General features: G+C 46.2%; 1 protein-coding gene across 1 annotated transcript; it reads left to right on the top strand.

Moving 5' to 3' along the window:
* Positions 1-54: 54 nt before the first annotated feature.
* On the top strand, positions 55-6,325 carry LOC103666246 (leucine-rich repeat-containing protein 55). The gene is made up of 2 exons (XM_040638722.1): positions 55-1,143; positions 5,275-6,325. Exons 1-2 carry the CDS (start codon positions 423-425, stop codon positions 5,508-5,510), a joined length of 957 nt encoding a protein of 318 aa, XP_040494656.1. The 5' UTR covers positions 55-422; the 3' UTR covers positions 5,511-6,325.
* The last annotated feature ends 7,743 nt before the right edge of the window (positions 6,326-14,068 follow it).

Raw genomic sequence — 14,068 nt, forward strand, 5'->3', positions numbered from 1 at the left:
AGGGCTCAGGGTTTTTAGACGTACCAGGACCTTCAACAGGCACCTTTCATGTCCTTCCCCGCCCCCACCACCACCACCTCTCCAACATAATACAGAGAGGATGCACCCAGCAGTCATGGGTGAGAGGAACAGAGATCTACAGGGACCCTTCCAGCACCTGCTAGCAGCAGGTCCTGCCCCATCCTCAGCTCCTTTCTCTCTCAAGTTTTGATTGTCTTCTCTGACTCTGAGGGGCCTCAGCTGGAGTTATTGTCCCCTGGGCTCCAAAGGGGGGGCTTCCTGTGGATCTCACCTAGGGAGCCCTCTGGTGCTTAGAGGCTCTGGGGAAAGGCTTGAGCAATGATACCACGTGCCCAGAAGCCCCACCTTCCAGGACTCTGGCCCTGATGTAGCTGGCTTTCTGAGCCACTGACTCTTGATTCATGGACATCGCCTCAGCCCCAGTGGGCTCCCCAGAGCGCTGCTGCTGCCAGCTGCCTAAGATGGGTGACACCTGGTCCCAGCTGCCCTGGCCTGGGCCCCCCCACCCAGCCGTGCTGCTGGTCTCCCTCCTCTTGGCAGCCGGGATGATGCGTTCAGACGCCGGCACCAGCTGCCCCGTCCTTTGTACGTGCCACAACCAGGTGGTGGACTGTAGCAGCCAGCGGCTGTTCTCCGTGCCCCCGGACCTGCCGAAGGACACCCGCAACCTCAGCCTGGCCCACAACCGCATCGCATCCGTGCCGCCCGGCTACCTCACGTGCTACATGGAGCTCCGGGTGCTGGATCTGCGCAACAACTCCTTGGTGGAGCTGCCCCCGGGCCTCTTCCTCCACGCCAAACGCTTGGCACACCTGGACCTGAGCTACAACAACCTCAGCCACGTGCCAGCCGATATGTTCCAGGCAGCCCACGGCCTTGTGCACATCGACCTGAGTCACAACCCATGGCTGCGCAGGGTGCATCCCCAGGCCTTCCAGGGCCTGGTGCAGCTCCGAGACCTGGACCTCAGCTACGGGGGCCTGGCCTTCCTCAGCCTCGAGGCCCTCGAGGGCCTGCCAGGGCTGGTGACCCTGCAGATCGGCGGCAACCCCTGGGTGTGCGGCTGCACCATGGAGCCGCTGCTGAAGTGGCTGCGAAACCGGATCCAGCGTTGCACGGCGGGTAAGGCGGGCGGTCAGGACGGGGCGGCCGGGACGGGGCGGCCGGGACTGGGTGGCCATGGGCACAGAGGGTCTTGCCTCACTGCACACAGAGGCTCGAAAACACAGGGAGGGACTGAGAGCTCTTCAGAGCCGGTGCGTGCCTGGTCTGCACTGGCTTCTGTGTGCACCAGCCCTTTCACGCCAACGGTGGTACCCATGAGATGCTTGCTGCGCATGCTGGGCGCCGGGGACCCATTCATTAATGACACACACCCAGCTTGCCTCTGTGGCACAGATGACCTGGGGGGCAGACAGAGAGTAAACAAGAGTAGCTGATAATAGACAGTGTGTGCTGGGCTTTCACCCTGACCTAAGATCTCAGCACGCATTATCTACCCCACCTTGATGACCCCCATTTTGTGGGTGAAGAAACTGAGATCTAGAACACTGAAAATCCTTGCCCAGGGTCACTCCTTTAGAAAGTAGACGGGCCATGGATAAAACCCAAGTTTATTTGACTTCTAAGCCCCATTCTACTCCACTCTACTCTCTGCTTTTTAAGTGTTCCAAGTGCTGGGAAATAAAAATGGCTAACACTCTTTATTTTAGTACTTATTATCTGCCAGTACTTACTATTATACTTTATTCTAAGCATATTTCATATTTAGCTTATCTCATCCTCGTAAGAACCATGATAAGACCACACACACACTACTCTATAGAGAAAGAAACCAAGGCACAGAGAGGTTCGGTAACTTTCCCAAAGCCACACAGCTGCTAAGTATTGGAGTCAGGATTCAAACCCTGGCAGTCTGGCTGCTTTACAGCTATAGCCTGAAGAGTCAGATCCAAAGCTAACAGAAAGAGTCATGGGAGAGTTCTGACCTGCCAAAGGGCCTCAGCAGAGCTCTGCAAGGTTTGGACACGGGGTGGGGAACTGAGAAGAGAAATGGATTGGCAATTTAACCAACCAATCCCAACTGGGGTTGCACTGGGGACTGAAGGAGCCTAAATCACACAGGCTTAATGGGCCCTGGCCTTGCCCGGAGGCAGGCAATGTTCAGTTGTGCCCCCAGCCACCGGCTCTCTTGCGTAGCAGCACCGAGCCCCAGCACCAGCCTCCAGCAGTAGGACAACAGGAAATAACTGTAGGCACCATCTCAGGGGATTTCCCAGAGCCTGGCTCAGAGTGTGTTCAAAAGAAACGATGCTGAATGAGGTAGGAGGGAGAGGAGGACTGAGTGGGGAGCCCAGGACCAAAATAGTTTAGGGGGGCTGTGGGTCACGATTCCACTGTTTCTACACAGCTGTGGGAGGAAGTTCTCTGGGACCAAAATAGCTGGGGACCGAGATGGGGCAATGCTAGGGGGCATGAGGGGGATGCTGCCTGGAGCAGTCTCCCCACCTGCTCACCCTTGCACGCTGCATGTCCTCCCCTCTCTCCTGTGCACTAAGGACAGAAAGGGCCTTCTGGAGCACAGCTTCCACCACACCCAGGGGCTCCCTCTTTTCTGTGATCTCTGAGGCCCCGACTGCCCTTCAGAAGAAGCGCAGCCTCCCATTGAGCAGGAGAGGGGTCTGCGGTCCCATCTGTGCAGCCTCATGGCAGTGCTGATGAAGGACTTAGTTCCAGAGAGGGAAAGTAACTGCCCAGTGGCCATGACTAGAAACCTAGGTCCCCTGTTCCCCACAGAACGTACTCTTCACCACATCGCACTCTCCAGGATATTTCCTCTTGGGTGCAAAGAACTTGCCAGTGTGGGTAGGACCAGGCAATCCTTTTCCCTTTGTCATCTTCTTTTTCTTCCCCCACTATTACCCATGGTTTTTGGACAAATCCCAACAGAAGAGGACATAAAGCTACCCTTGGGATATAACTCAACCTCAAGACTGGTCCCTTGACTTACCAGAGGGCTGCGTCAACCCTCGGTCTCTGATTCTAAATTCTCTCGGGGTATTACCAGCTGCCCTCAGAGCCTCATCTGCTGGGTCCATACCAATTGCCCTCAGTTTCCCCACATTCCCCGGTGTCACATGGTCTTGCCACCACTGCAGTCACGCACACAATAGACTTTGGAGTTCAGAGTCTTCAGTTCCATCAGGAGAGCCCTTGATGATCAACTCCAGACACGATCCTGTCCTGAACAGGGTCTGGAGTGCTGTGCATATGGCCTGTAGGGAGCCTTCCCCCGGGAATTTGGAGCAGATCACATCTTCTTCCCCAAACCGACTCTTCCTTTCTAAGGAGAACGATGTTCATCCATTTGTCAAAAGCGTCCTTCAAAATCCATCATTTCCTTTGCCCTCAAAAACTACAGGATGAATAAGTAGCATTTATGCACTACCTAATTCAGAAAACTTCTTCATACTGACTCTGTTAGACAATTTAGATTGAATTATCTCTTTCTTATGGAGGGAGAGCATGAGAGCCAGAAAGGTAAAAAAGACTTGCCCAAGATGAGAGCTTGATTAATGTTTATCCACTGGGCAAAGGAAAAGCTGCCTGCTGGAGAGCCGGTGCTTGGTACCGAACGGCAGAACTGCTATCTGCATGCCACTCTCACCTCCAAGGCAGAGTACGATGAAACCATTGACGACCATCATGCATTTGTACAAGTGACCCTGGAAGGGTGAGGTGCGACCATCAATGATGGTGAGAAAAGTAATCCCACTGAAGAAGACACCCCTCCTACAGAAGTCTATGTGCAGAACATGACCCTCACGGACCTGTCCAGGAGACAAGCCTAGGATAATAACAAAAGCACACACATAGTACTTACTATCCACCAAGAGTATATTATTTATATATGTTAACTCATTGAGTCCTCACTACAACCCAATGAAATAGATAGTATTATTATCCTCATTTTACAGATGAAGGAAGCAAGACACAGAAGGGTTACGTAACTCACCCACAATCATACAACCAGTCTGGGGATTTGAACCCAGACCAATATCTTCACAGCCCATATTCGTAACCCTATACTCTACATACCTGGAAAAGCCAAACGGGATAGTAAAAAGACCCAGTGCTTCAGTTGGATGGGGTCATCCGTCCACACATTCACTTAACAAAGTTTCATTGAGCACTTTCACAGACAGGAGACTATTCAGAGACTAGGGACACCGTGGGAAAAACTTATATTTAAGGGGGAGGAGACTGATAATAAAGAAACTGTAAGACATGATAAATACAATGGAGAAAAATTAAGCAGAGTAGGGAAGTAGAGAATGCCCAGAGAATGGTGATGTGGAGTTACTGTATTATATAGATTCATATAGAAAGGCCCTATTAATAAAGTGATATTTGAACAAAGTCCCCAAGGAAGCGAGAGATAGAGCTGTGCTAAGACTCAGGGGATAAATGAGATAAATACAATAGCTCCCCCTCTCCACCCTGAAAAGGGACATGCTCAGGGTGATGGAAGAATGATCAAAAGGTGTGTGTGGATGGAGCAGAGTGAACAAGGAGCAGAGGGAGAGAGACGAGAAGAGTCCTTGTAGCTCACAGTGAGGACCTTGGCTTTCATTCCATGGGAAGGTAAGAAGTCAGGGGAGTGCTTCAAGCACAGAGCACATGACAGGACTTCAGGTGTGAAAGATACTGAGCAAACTGCATCAAGATGGTTTAAAGGCAGAAGCCAGAATCCAGTTAGGAGTCTGTCGTAAGAGTGATGATGTCCCATGAAAGACCCAGATCCATCATCAGCAGTGACTATTGGACTTGAGGCATTTGCAAAACTCTCTGAGCAGCGATCTCCATGACTATAAAAACTGGTATAAAAACATTTGATTCGAGGGTAGTAAGGAGGGCACATATTGCATGGTGCACTGGGTGTTATACGCAACTAATGAATCATCGAACTTTACATTGGAAACCAGGGATGTACTGTATGGTGACTAACATAATATAATAAAAAAATTAAAATCAAAAAATAATAATAATAAATAAATAAATATCTTCTCCCATTCAAAAAAAAAAAACCACTTGATTCGAGGGTTGTTGAGGAGAGTAAAGAAGGTAAGTAAAGTTTTTGACACAGAAGAAACTCAATTAAAAAAAAATCAACTTCTCTTGGGAGGTGTGGGGGAATATCCTTTCCACTCTCTCTCCTCCAGCCCCTCACCATTCCTGGGTTCTGTGTTGCAGATTCTCAGCTGGCTGAGTGCCGGGGTCCCCCTGAAGTTGAGGGTGCCCCACTCTTCTCCCTCACTGAGGAGAGCTTCAAGGCCTGCCACCTGACCCTGACCCTGGATGATTACCTCTTCATTGCATTTGTGGGCTTCGTGGTCTCCATTGCCTCCGTGGCCACCAACTTCCTCCTGGGCATCACCGCCAACTGCTGCCACCGTTGGAGCAAGGCCAGTGAAGAGGAAGAGATTTGATGTGGGCGCCTGGCATCCCTCCATGCTGCTGGCCACCACTGCTGCTGACCACCAGACACCACTCACTCTGGTTCTTGGTGCCCTGGCCACCCCTGTCATGACCCAAACAAGGTCAGGAAACTACCTTTGTGTGATCCTCAACTATGGGCCAGACACTGTGCCAGAACTGGAAATATCCAATGACTCTGACCTACTCCCTGCCCCCAAGGCTCTTACCTCTAATGGAAGAGAGAGATTCAAAAACTATTCCCTTTAAGACAATTTTTCAGCACTCTCAGCACATAGTTATGAAAGCCCAGAGGAGGGATCATCAATTGTGCCTAGAAAATGTCCAAGAGAATTACAAGAATGGAGGCAATTTCTGAACTGAGTCATCAAAAACTGTCTGCTTTGTCAAATAGACAAAGGAGGGTGGACTTGAACAAATGACGGAGTCCAAAATATGCATGGTGTGTTGAGAACAGTGACCAATCCTTGTGACTTAAGTGTATAGAGCAGGTGTGGCACAGGACCAAAACTTCCCTCTGACACCCAATCTTTCAGCTCCTGGAGTTGCCCACCACTGCCTCCAGAGGGAGAGAACACCTCCGTGCCCTCCTAGGCCTCCTCCTGCCAGGAGCTACCAGGTGAGACCACCTTCTATTGACTGCCTCCCATACTACATGCGCCAATTGCAGCCTGCCAGTGAGGTTCCAGGTACCAATCTGAGGTACCTACCCTTGTCTTCTGCCTCTCACTCAAGCTTTGGCTTCAGAAGAGGGAAGCAAGAGATCCAGCAATGGGGCAGCAAGAGGCCTGGCACCTGGGAACTCCTAATCTTGTGACTATTCTTGCCACGGTGCCCACACCAAAGGATCTCACCAGGAAAATGCACGGTAGCATGAGGGTAGCCAAGACTTAAGGAGGACAAGGCCACCACAGTTATGACTGTAGGAGATTTTCTCTTTCTCCCAAGCAATTCACCCAATTAAGCATCAGGGTATGAGAGCTATTAATTACCAAGCACTTGCCAGTATCAGGCACTGTGATAAGCTCTCTCCACAGACAATTCCCGTTAATGCAAACATCAATCTCGTGAGGAAAGCACTGTTGTTCCCATTGTATAGATGAGGAATTGAAGGCTCAAAGAGGCTTAAAGTCACTTGTTGCTTAACAAGCAAAATAAAGTCTGTGCTCTTTCTACCCTATCCAAGTTGGGGAACATACTGTTCCCTCTAAAGTTATATAAGTTCGAGTTCAAGTAGTTCTGATGATTAAGTGCCCCCCAGTAATAGCCAGGCACTCTTCTGGGCACTTTTAAATCTACTGACTCACTTATTTCAATTCTCAGAGTAACACTGCCTGGTGGTCTTTATTATTTCCATTTTACAGATGAATTAATCATAGAGAGCTGAATATCTTACCCAAGGTTATCCGGGTAAACTCTAGAAGGAAGGTGATAGGCAGCTCCATTTAGGGAAACTATGTCTAATCAGTCCGTCAAAAATCAAGTAACTTCATGTGCAAAGCACTATTATCATCATTGCTGCTGTCATCTCCATCCTCGTCATCAGCTTCATCAGCTCCTTCCCTGTATTTGTTCAGCACTGGACAGCTCCTAACATGCTGTTAGCATCATTCCAGACTTTTCACAACCCTATGTGGGAGGCAAACCAAACACAATTACTCCTGTTTTACAGATTGGAAAAATAGAGACTCAAGAGCAGGCATGACTTGCTAAAGCAGTAAAGTTGGGACTCAACTTCAACTCGGTTCTCTCTCCAGCTTTCCCAGGTGCTTGAGGAAAAGAATGCCCAGGATGGCTGGGTAGTGGGGCTCTTGGATTCAGCAGCTATAAATGTCCAGTAGATCAGCTAAATAAAAGGCAGTAAAACCAGCTGCTGCACAAATTTAGATGTGCTCACAGTAGAGCAAATCACAGCCTCTGAAACTCAGAAGCAGCACAAATAACACCTGAATAGGAGTCATCTGCCTTGCAAAGTGTAAATAACACATTAATACTAGTGGCCATGATTGCAGTCATGCAAAAAAGAAGTTCTTTGGGAAACAAGAGAGGAAGCTGTGCTAACCTCTCCTACTCAAGCCTTGCTGTGTTATGTTTCAAGAGATACAAAGGGTGCAGGAGAGCTGTGGGGTAAGAACCTCAGCAGGATAGGGGAAGACATTAAGGCACACAGTCCAATGTTTGTAAAGCTGGCCAGGATAAAGTTTAAAACAGGGGCTTTCTACTTTGCCCCCCAGCTCCAACAAATTTGCATCATCCCATCCTCCTGGAAAAGGAATAAAGGAAAATAACATGTCAACTTCCAAGAAGCCTTCCCTTACTCATGCTTCCATGAGCTAGTCAACCAAAAGAGCACCCAGAAACTTTTTAGACCTGGGGTACTTGAACCTTGTATCCCCTGCATCTCACTAACAACATTTGGGCAAGAGCCTGCTCCTGTGACATCTGGAGCAGAACTGTACCTGCTCTCTTCTTCCACTATTCTGCTCTTCACCAGTCAAGCTAACAGCCTAATGTATTTGGCAAGGAACTTTTAGAAATAATAGTCTTGATGCAAATAGCTAAGCCTCCCATAGAGGGACACCATATACATCTATTATAATCTCCTAGAGACTCTTATTTGCTGAAATATAGTTAATATATTTTAAGATATGTACCTTTTTGCATAGAACTAGAACCAAACAAGACATCAAATGCCCCTTGAATTCCAATGTCCTTTCTAATGAGACTATTTAGTCCCCATTAATGACAAACCTTTCTGAGTAAGATACATGGCATTTAAAGAACAGATTCTTCTCCAGCTGCTAGAAGGTCCCCAGTTAACTAAAGCACAATGATAAAAATCTTTGCCTGCCAAGGAATTCCATGTCTCCCACCACTACCACCACCATCTTGTGCAGGCTATCAAAAGCAATCTTCTAGAAGCATACTTTTCTAGAGATAACATAACTGCCCTAGTTGTAAATGTTCACACAACCCTGCTGACCAAGAAACCATGATGGTATTCCTATAAACCTTGAATAAGTTTTTTCCAGACTAGTTAACATGTAAGTGTTGGGGTATCTCTGAGTTCATGTATCTGTTCATGAGGGTCCATGTACGTTGGGTATATACTGATATAGGGCCAACCTCTCTGGAACTTGAGTTCAGTTCTCTGACACAATATACTCAGCCATCTGTTTATTGCATCACTTGATACACTAAGATAGAATCCCATTAGGGTTAGGTTAGGGATAGCTGCTGAAAAAAATATAAAAAGAGAAATATGTGGCTGAGGCAACCTAGCAACAGCCTGATTGCTTCCCTCCATTCTCTGTCTCTCAGAGATTTGTCCTTATCACAGAAGCTTCCTTCATGCTGGGCCTGAGGATATCAAAGTTCAGCTAACCAACAGGGCTATGATGGTCAAAGTCTGGTCCAAGAAATTTTTTCCTTAGAAAAGACCCCAATCTGCACCACACAACTCTGGACCAGTTGCTTCTGATCACCCTCAGACAAACCCTCATCTGTTTCTCCATTCCCATAGGGATTACCAGGAAATCTTGCAGAAATTAGTCCCCAGAGATGCTATAGAGTTTGCTAGCTCTTTTCAAGGAAGATGGTATATGGCATTTTAATAGACCAAGAAAGGTATTTCTCTTCAGCCATCAAGAAAGACCTACAACCTTCATTTTCTTTATAGATGTCTTTACTGATATTGCTGCGACATCCTTTTCAGCTCTAGAAGAGTATAAGGAGACATCTTTGCCCATTCCTCAGAAGAACAATTTCCCAAAGCTAGAGAAACTTGTCTGCTCTACCCACCTCAGAAGGAGGCAAAAGGGAAGTGGAGGAGGCAAGTTCCAAGGTCCTGTGTAAATCACCGCCGTGTTTGCCATAGCACTGGGTGGAGAGCTGTGGACCCACTGAGCTCTCAGTTTTTCTAAGCATTGTGCTGTGGAATGCTGATGTCTAGGGCTGGGAGGGTTGGGGGGGTGGGGGGAGGAAGATGCCAACCTTTGTATGGGGATGATTTTACAACCATGCACTTTTGTAACTGTGAAGAGTTTTTCATAAATGTACGTTAATAATAAAGAGTGTATAGTTTAACAAATTTTCTAAGGAGTTGTGAAGAGGAGGGAGAGGGAGGGAGGCAGGGAAAGAAAAAGAGAGAGAGAGGAGCTAGGCAGAATCAAGAGAACGTGTGCCAAAATATACACACAAAAGGTCTATGGGGAGGGAGTGGAGGGGAATAATTAGGAGATGTGCCAGCCATGGAGGGGCATGTGTGGGAGTAGAAGGAACATCACAGAAGCATATTTCTACCAGGCAAAAAAGAATACGCATGTGTCTGTATGCACACACCCCTATGTGTAGGCATATTTTGGTGCCTGAAATTACACAAAGAAGAGAGCATATGTCTTATACATGTTGGTGTTTGCAGCTTGGGTCATCTATAAAACATGCCAAGGCAAGTGGGTGTGCCTGCCTAATTAGCATCACTAAGGAGCATGTGCCGGGGAGATGGCCCACACCAGCTGTGTGGGCATGAGGGCCCTAGCTTAGGCATACAGGTAAACCAGGCATCTAAATGCATGTTGTAGGGGCTAGATGATGCCATCACTGGTATTGATTCAGTCTCTGTTCTCATTGGTTAATAAAGAAGGGAAGGGATTTTCAACCTCTTGGGTCTTGCAAATGTTACCTACACACCATTGGAAATGAGATGGTTGGACAGTGTACCCTGGGAAAATAGACCCAAAAAAGGAGCAAAGTGTACTTCTATAAGTACAATGGCAGCCGTTTTTTACTCAATACGCTAAAGAGGAAGTGGTTCTGAGCAGGAAGTTGATCCAAGCCGGAAGTGGATCTGAGCAGGAAGTGGATCCAAGCAGGAAATGGCTCTAAGCAGGAAGTGGTTCCTTCCACCAATAGGGATTTTTGCTTTCCTGTGTGCCTCCCACTCCAATTCCCACAGGGTATGGACAAATACTGCACTCAGAGAGTAAAACCACTAACAGGAACACAGATACTGACTCAGAACACTCAGACAGAAAGACAAAGAACATGCCCAACCAGAACCAATGTTTTCTGAAGTAGATTGGAGAGATGCAAAACCTTTCTCTTAAAATTAAGTACTTAATAGAGACTATACTGAACACGTGCAAAATCAAACACAAGGGTCATGGAATAAGCATAGATCTCACAGAAGTCCAGACCTTGTATATTTTCTTCAATATTGTTCCTAGTGCCAAGCATATACCTAGCAATTTATGACGTCAACAATAATGATGATATAAGTTTATTGAGCATGTACCATGTGCCAGATGTTGTGCTGATCACTATACATGGATTGATTTGCTTAATTCTCACAACAACCCAGGATAGGTACTATTATTATACCCATTTACAGGTAAGGAAACTGAGGCTCAAACACATTAATACATGCCCAAGATCACACACCTAGTAAGTAGTAGATCTGGGTTTAGGCATTCAATAATACCTGGGGGCTAACTGACTTCAGGGGACAAGAACCCCATAAGACATAGAGAAAATCCAGTCTCAATCAGAAGTAAGTTTTAGTCACAGAGGTCCCCTGCAGTCATCTGGTGAAAGAAAATTAGAGGGTAATAGGTAACACCAACACATATCCTGTATGTTTCATTGCATACAGCTTTGATTACTGCATTGGTCAAGGCTAATTGTGATAACAGGTGATCCAAAAATATCAACAGAAGAAAGGTTTATTTCCTGGGTTATTTAACTTAATGAAACCTTATTTCCTGCTCGTGTCACATACCAGTGCATGTCAAAGGCTCTGCCTCACATGAGTTATTCCTTCCATCTAGTGGCTCTGCCATCCCTGAGGCCACACAGCCCTCCACTAGATCCTCTGTAGTGGGGTTGATCTCAGGGGAGATTTTGGAGGGCCTAAGCTGGAAGTACATCATCATATTTCATTGGTCTGAACTCAGTCCCATGGCTCCATTTTACTTCAAGGGAGTAGACTAGTATGTACCTAGAAGGCAAAGGAAACAGGGTTAGAGAAACCCCACCAGTCTATAACACTATCTGCTCTGCTGGTCACCAAATACCTGCCATTCAGTCTTCCTCCCACACATATCTTACCCTGTTACCATGTCCAGCTCAAAGCTCAGGATCACCAGTGGTGCAGTACTCTCCACTGGGCCTCCTCGTGGTCCAGCGTCCCATGTACAAAAAAGGAAAGTTACCACCCACCCACTTACGCTTACCCAATATACAATGGTGTCCCAAGGCCAGCATAGCAGCAAGCTAAAAGCCTTGTTTGCATAGTGGGAAACAAAAACACACAGCGGTCATGGTCCATAGCAATTCTGAAATCTTGGTGGGAGAGCATTTTGAAGACCTCAGAGCAAATTGCTTTATTAGTTGCAGATTCTGCTTTCCAGTGAGAACTCGTTTATCAGTCATTCTCTGTAGCTTCTGAGTTTTCCCTCTTGGAGGGTCTCCCTTTTCCATTACCTACCATGGCCATATCTTGGGTACTGCGGAGCATGCACTCTTCTGAAGTTGCCCATCTCCTTTAAGCAGCTTCATGCTGGTGCAAATATGCTGGCCTGAACTTTGTTTTAGGTCTCAATGGTCAAAAAACGGTCAAATTTTTGAATCCAGGTTCATAGTTTCTTGTAATTTACCTCTTACATTGGTAGACCTTTATTCTATTTGCTTCCGCTAAGTTCCAGGTTTCGGTACACACATAAAGTTCTTTCCTAAAAGGTGCTTTCAAGCTGATCTTGACTCCTTGCTTTCTCTTCCCTGGTGACTTCTCTCTTAACAGTAACCTTGCAATTATCTGAAACGGTAGGGAAGAACATTTATATTCCTAATTGTTTCTCCCTGGCCAAGTTACTATAACTGAAAAATTTTTGTGGGCCTATTGCTTAAAACCTTTTCCAATTTTATCTCCTATCATTTAAGTCAAGAAATAGTTAGCTTTTCCAGTTTTATAATGCTCCAAATTTTGTATTCTCTCCCTTCTTTTCATTTCTACTTACAAGGTGCTTTAAAATTAATTAAAACATTAAAAACCTAACTTGGATCAACTTGGGCTAAGACCAAAAGTGTTTGAAACACACAGGCAATAATGCAACATGAACCCATGACAGGAAAGAGCTTCCTCATTGAAATGATCATTGTGATGAGAGGTAAGGAAACTGAGAAAAAAATATGACCAAGCCAAAGAGTTGGCCTATGCATTCAGAGCTCAGAATGTTTCCCAGAAATCACTGCTGCAGGATAGGTTCGTCATTAGAGGGATAGGAGGGAGGGATTGGAAAGAGCTACTGCCCATGGATGGTGGTTAAGAAGCTACCTATGGAGAAAATGTGGGCTACTTTGTGTTGCTGGCCGTTACCCACAACCCTCTCACCATGGAAGCCAGAGATCATAGATTTAAAAAGTCACTACAAAAGGGTTATGGAAAAAAAGAATAATATCAAATGTGTTCCTCCCCAGCTTTACACCTAGCTCATGGAATCACTTAGAAGTACACAGCGTGGAGTTCTAGAAAATACGTAATAATGTGGCTGACTGTTACAAAACAGAGGGTTCTAGTCCTACAGCTGAGCCAGTACTCAAAAGAGATCCCTATGTATATAAATGAAAAGCCAAAGCTATGGAAATGGTTCATACAAGACTCTTAGCTGGTCAAGAGTTAGATTCCCATATAAAAGCGTGGTTTATACATCCATTCATTCAAAAATATTGATCACACACTTCCATGTGCTAGGCACATGTTTCACGTGCTGTGTATATGGCAATGAACAAGATAAAGTCCCTGTCCCTTTGCCTACTCTCTATATGGGGGTGGGGTGGGGTTGGGGGAGGAGGATCCAATGATAAACAAGAAAAATAAATAATTCCAGATGGTGACAAGTGCTGCAAAGAGAATAGAGCAGAAAGAGGGTTCAGGGATGAGGTTGAATAAGTAGGTCCAGATTGTGTAGGTCCTCGTGGACCCTGGTCAGACTTCACATTTAATGTAAATTGCATGGTGAACCACTGGAGGGGTTTAAGCAAGGGAATGGCATGTTCTTACTACACTTTCAAAGGCCATTCTAGATGCTATATGGGTAATGCTCAACAAATGGGAAGGCATGTAAGCTAGGAACCGGGAAGGGGCCTCCTGCATGAGTCTAGTTGAAAGATGTTCTAACGGGGACCAGTGTTGGTGGTGGATTAGGAGACAAGCTGAGGATAGATTTTAGAGACAGAGCCAATGGGACTTGCTGATGGATTGGATATGAGGAGAGAGAACAAAAGAGCAATCAAAAATAACTCATCTTTTTTTTTTTTTACTTCAGCTATAGCTATGTTCAGCAAGACCCAAGTAGCAGAGAGGCTCTCTTAATTCTATGAAAAAAAAAAAAAATACAAACAACCCACAATCAGTAAGTCAGAAAACCCTGATGAGTAAGTTGGAAGGAGGAAGGGGGAAGCAGATATCCAAACAGATTCATAATGTCAGGAAACCACCCAAACCTAAGAGCCCAGAGACAGGGTAAAAAAATACCTGAACAGACAGCATTGGTTT

Source organism: Ursus maritimus, unplaced genomic scaffold (assembly GCF_017311325.1).
Source record: "Ursus maritimus isolate PB19 unplaced genomic scaffold, ASM1731132v1 scaffold_23, whole genome shotgun sequence".
Classification (NCBI taxonomy): domain Eukaryota; kingdom Metazoa; phylum Chordata; class Mammalia; order Carnivora; family Ursidae; genus Ursus; species Ursus maritimus.

Bases quoted from the DNA above. Each gene is read 5' to 3' on its own strand.
- LOC103666246 (XM_040638722.1), top strand. From the start codon at position 423: ATGGACATCGCCTCAGCCCCAGTGGGCTCCCCAGAGCGCTGCTGCTGC. The intron at 1,144-5,274 runs GTAAGGCGGGCG...TCTGTGTTGCAG, and splicing joins GATCCAGCGTTGCACGGCGG to ATTCTCAGCTGGCTGAGTGC.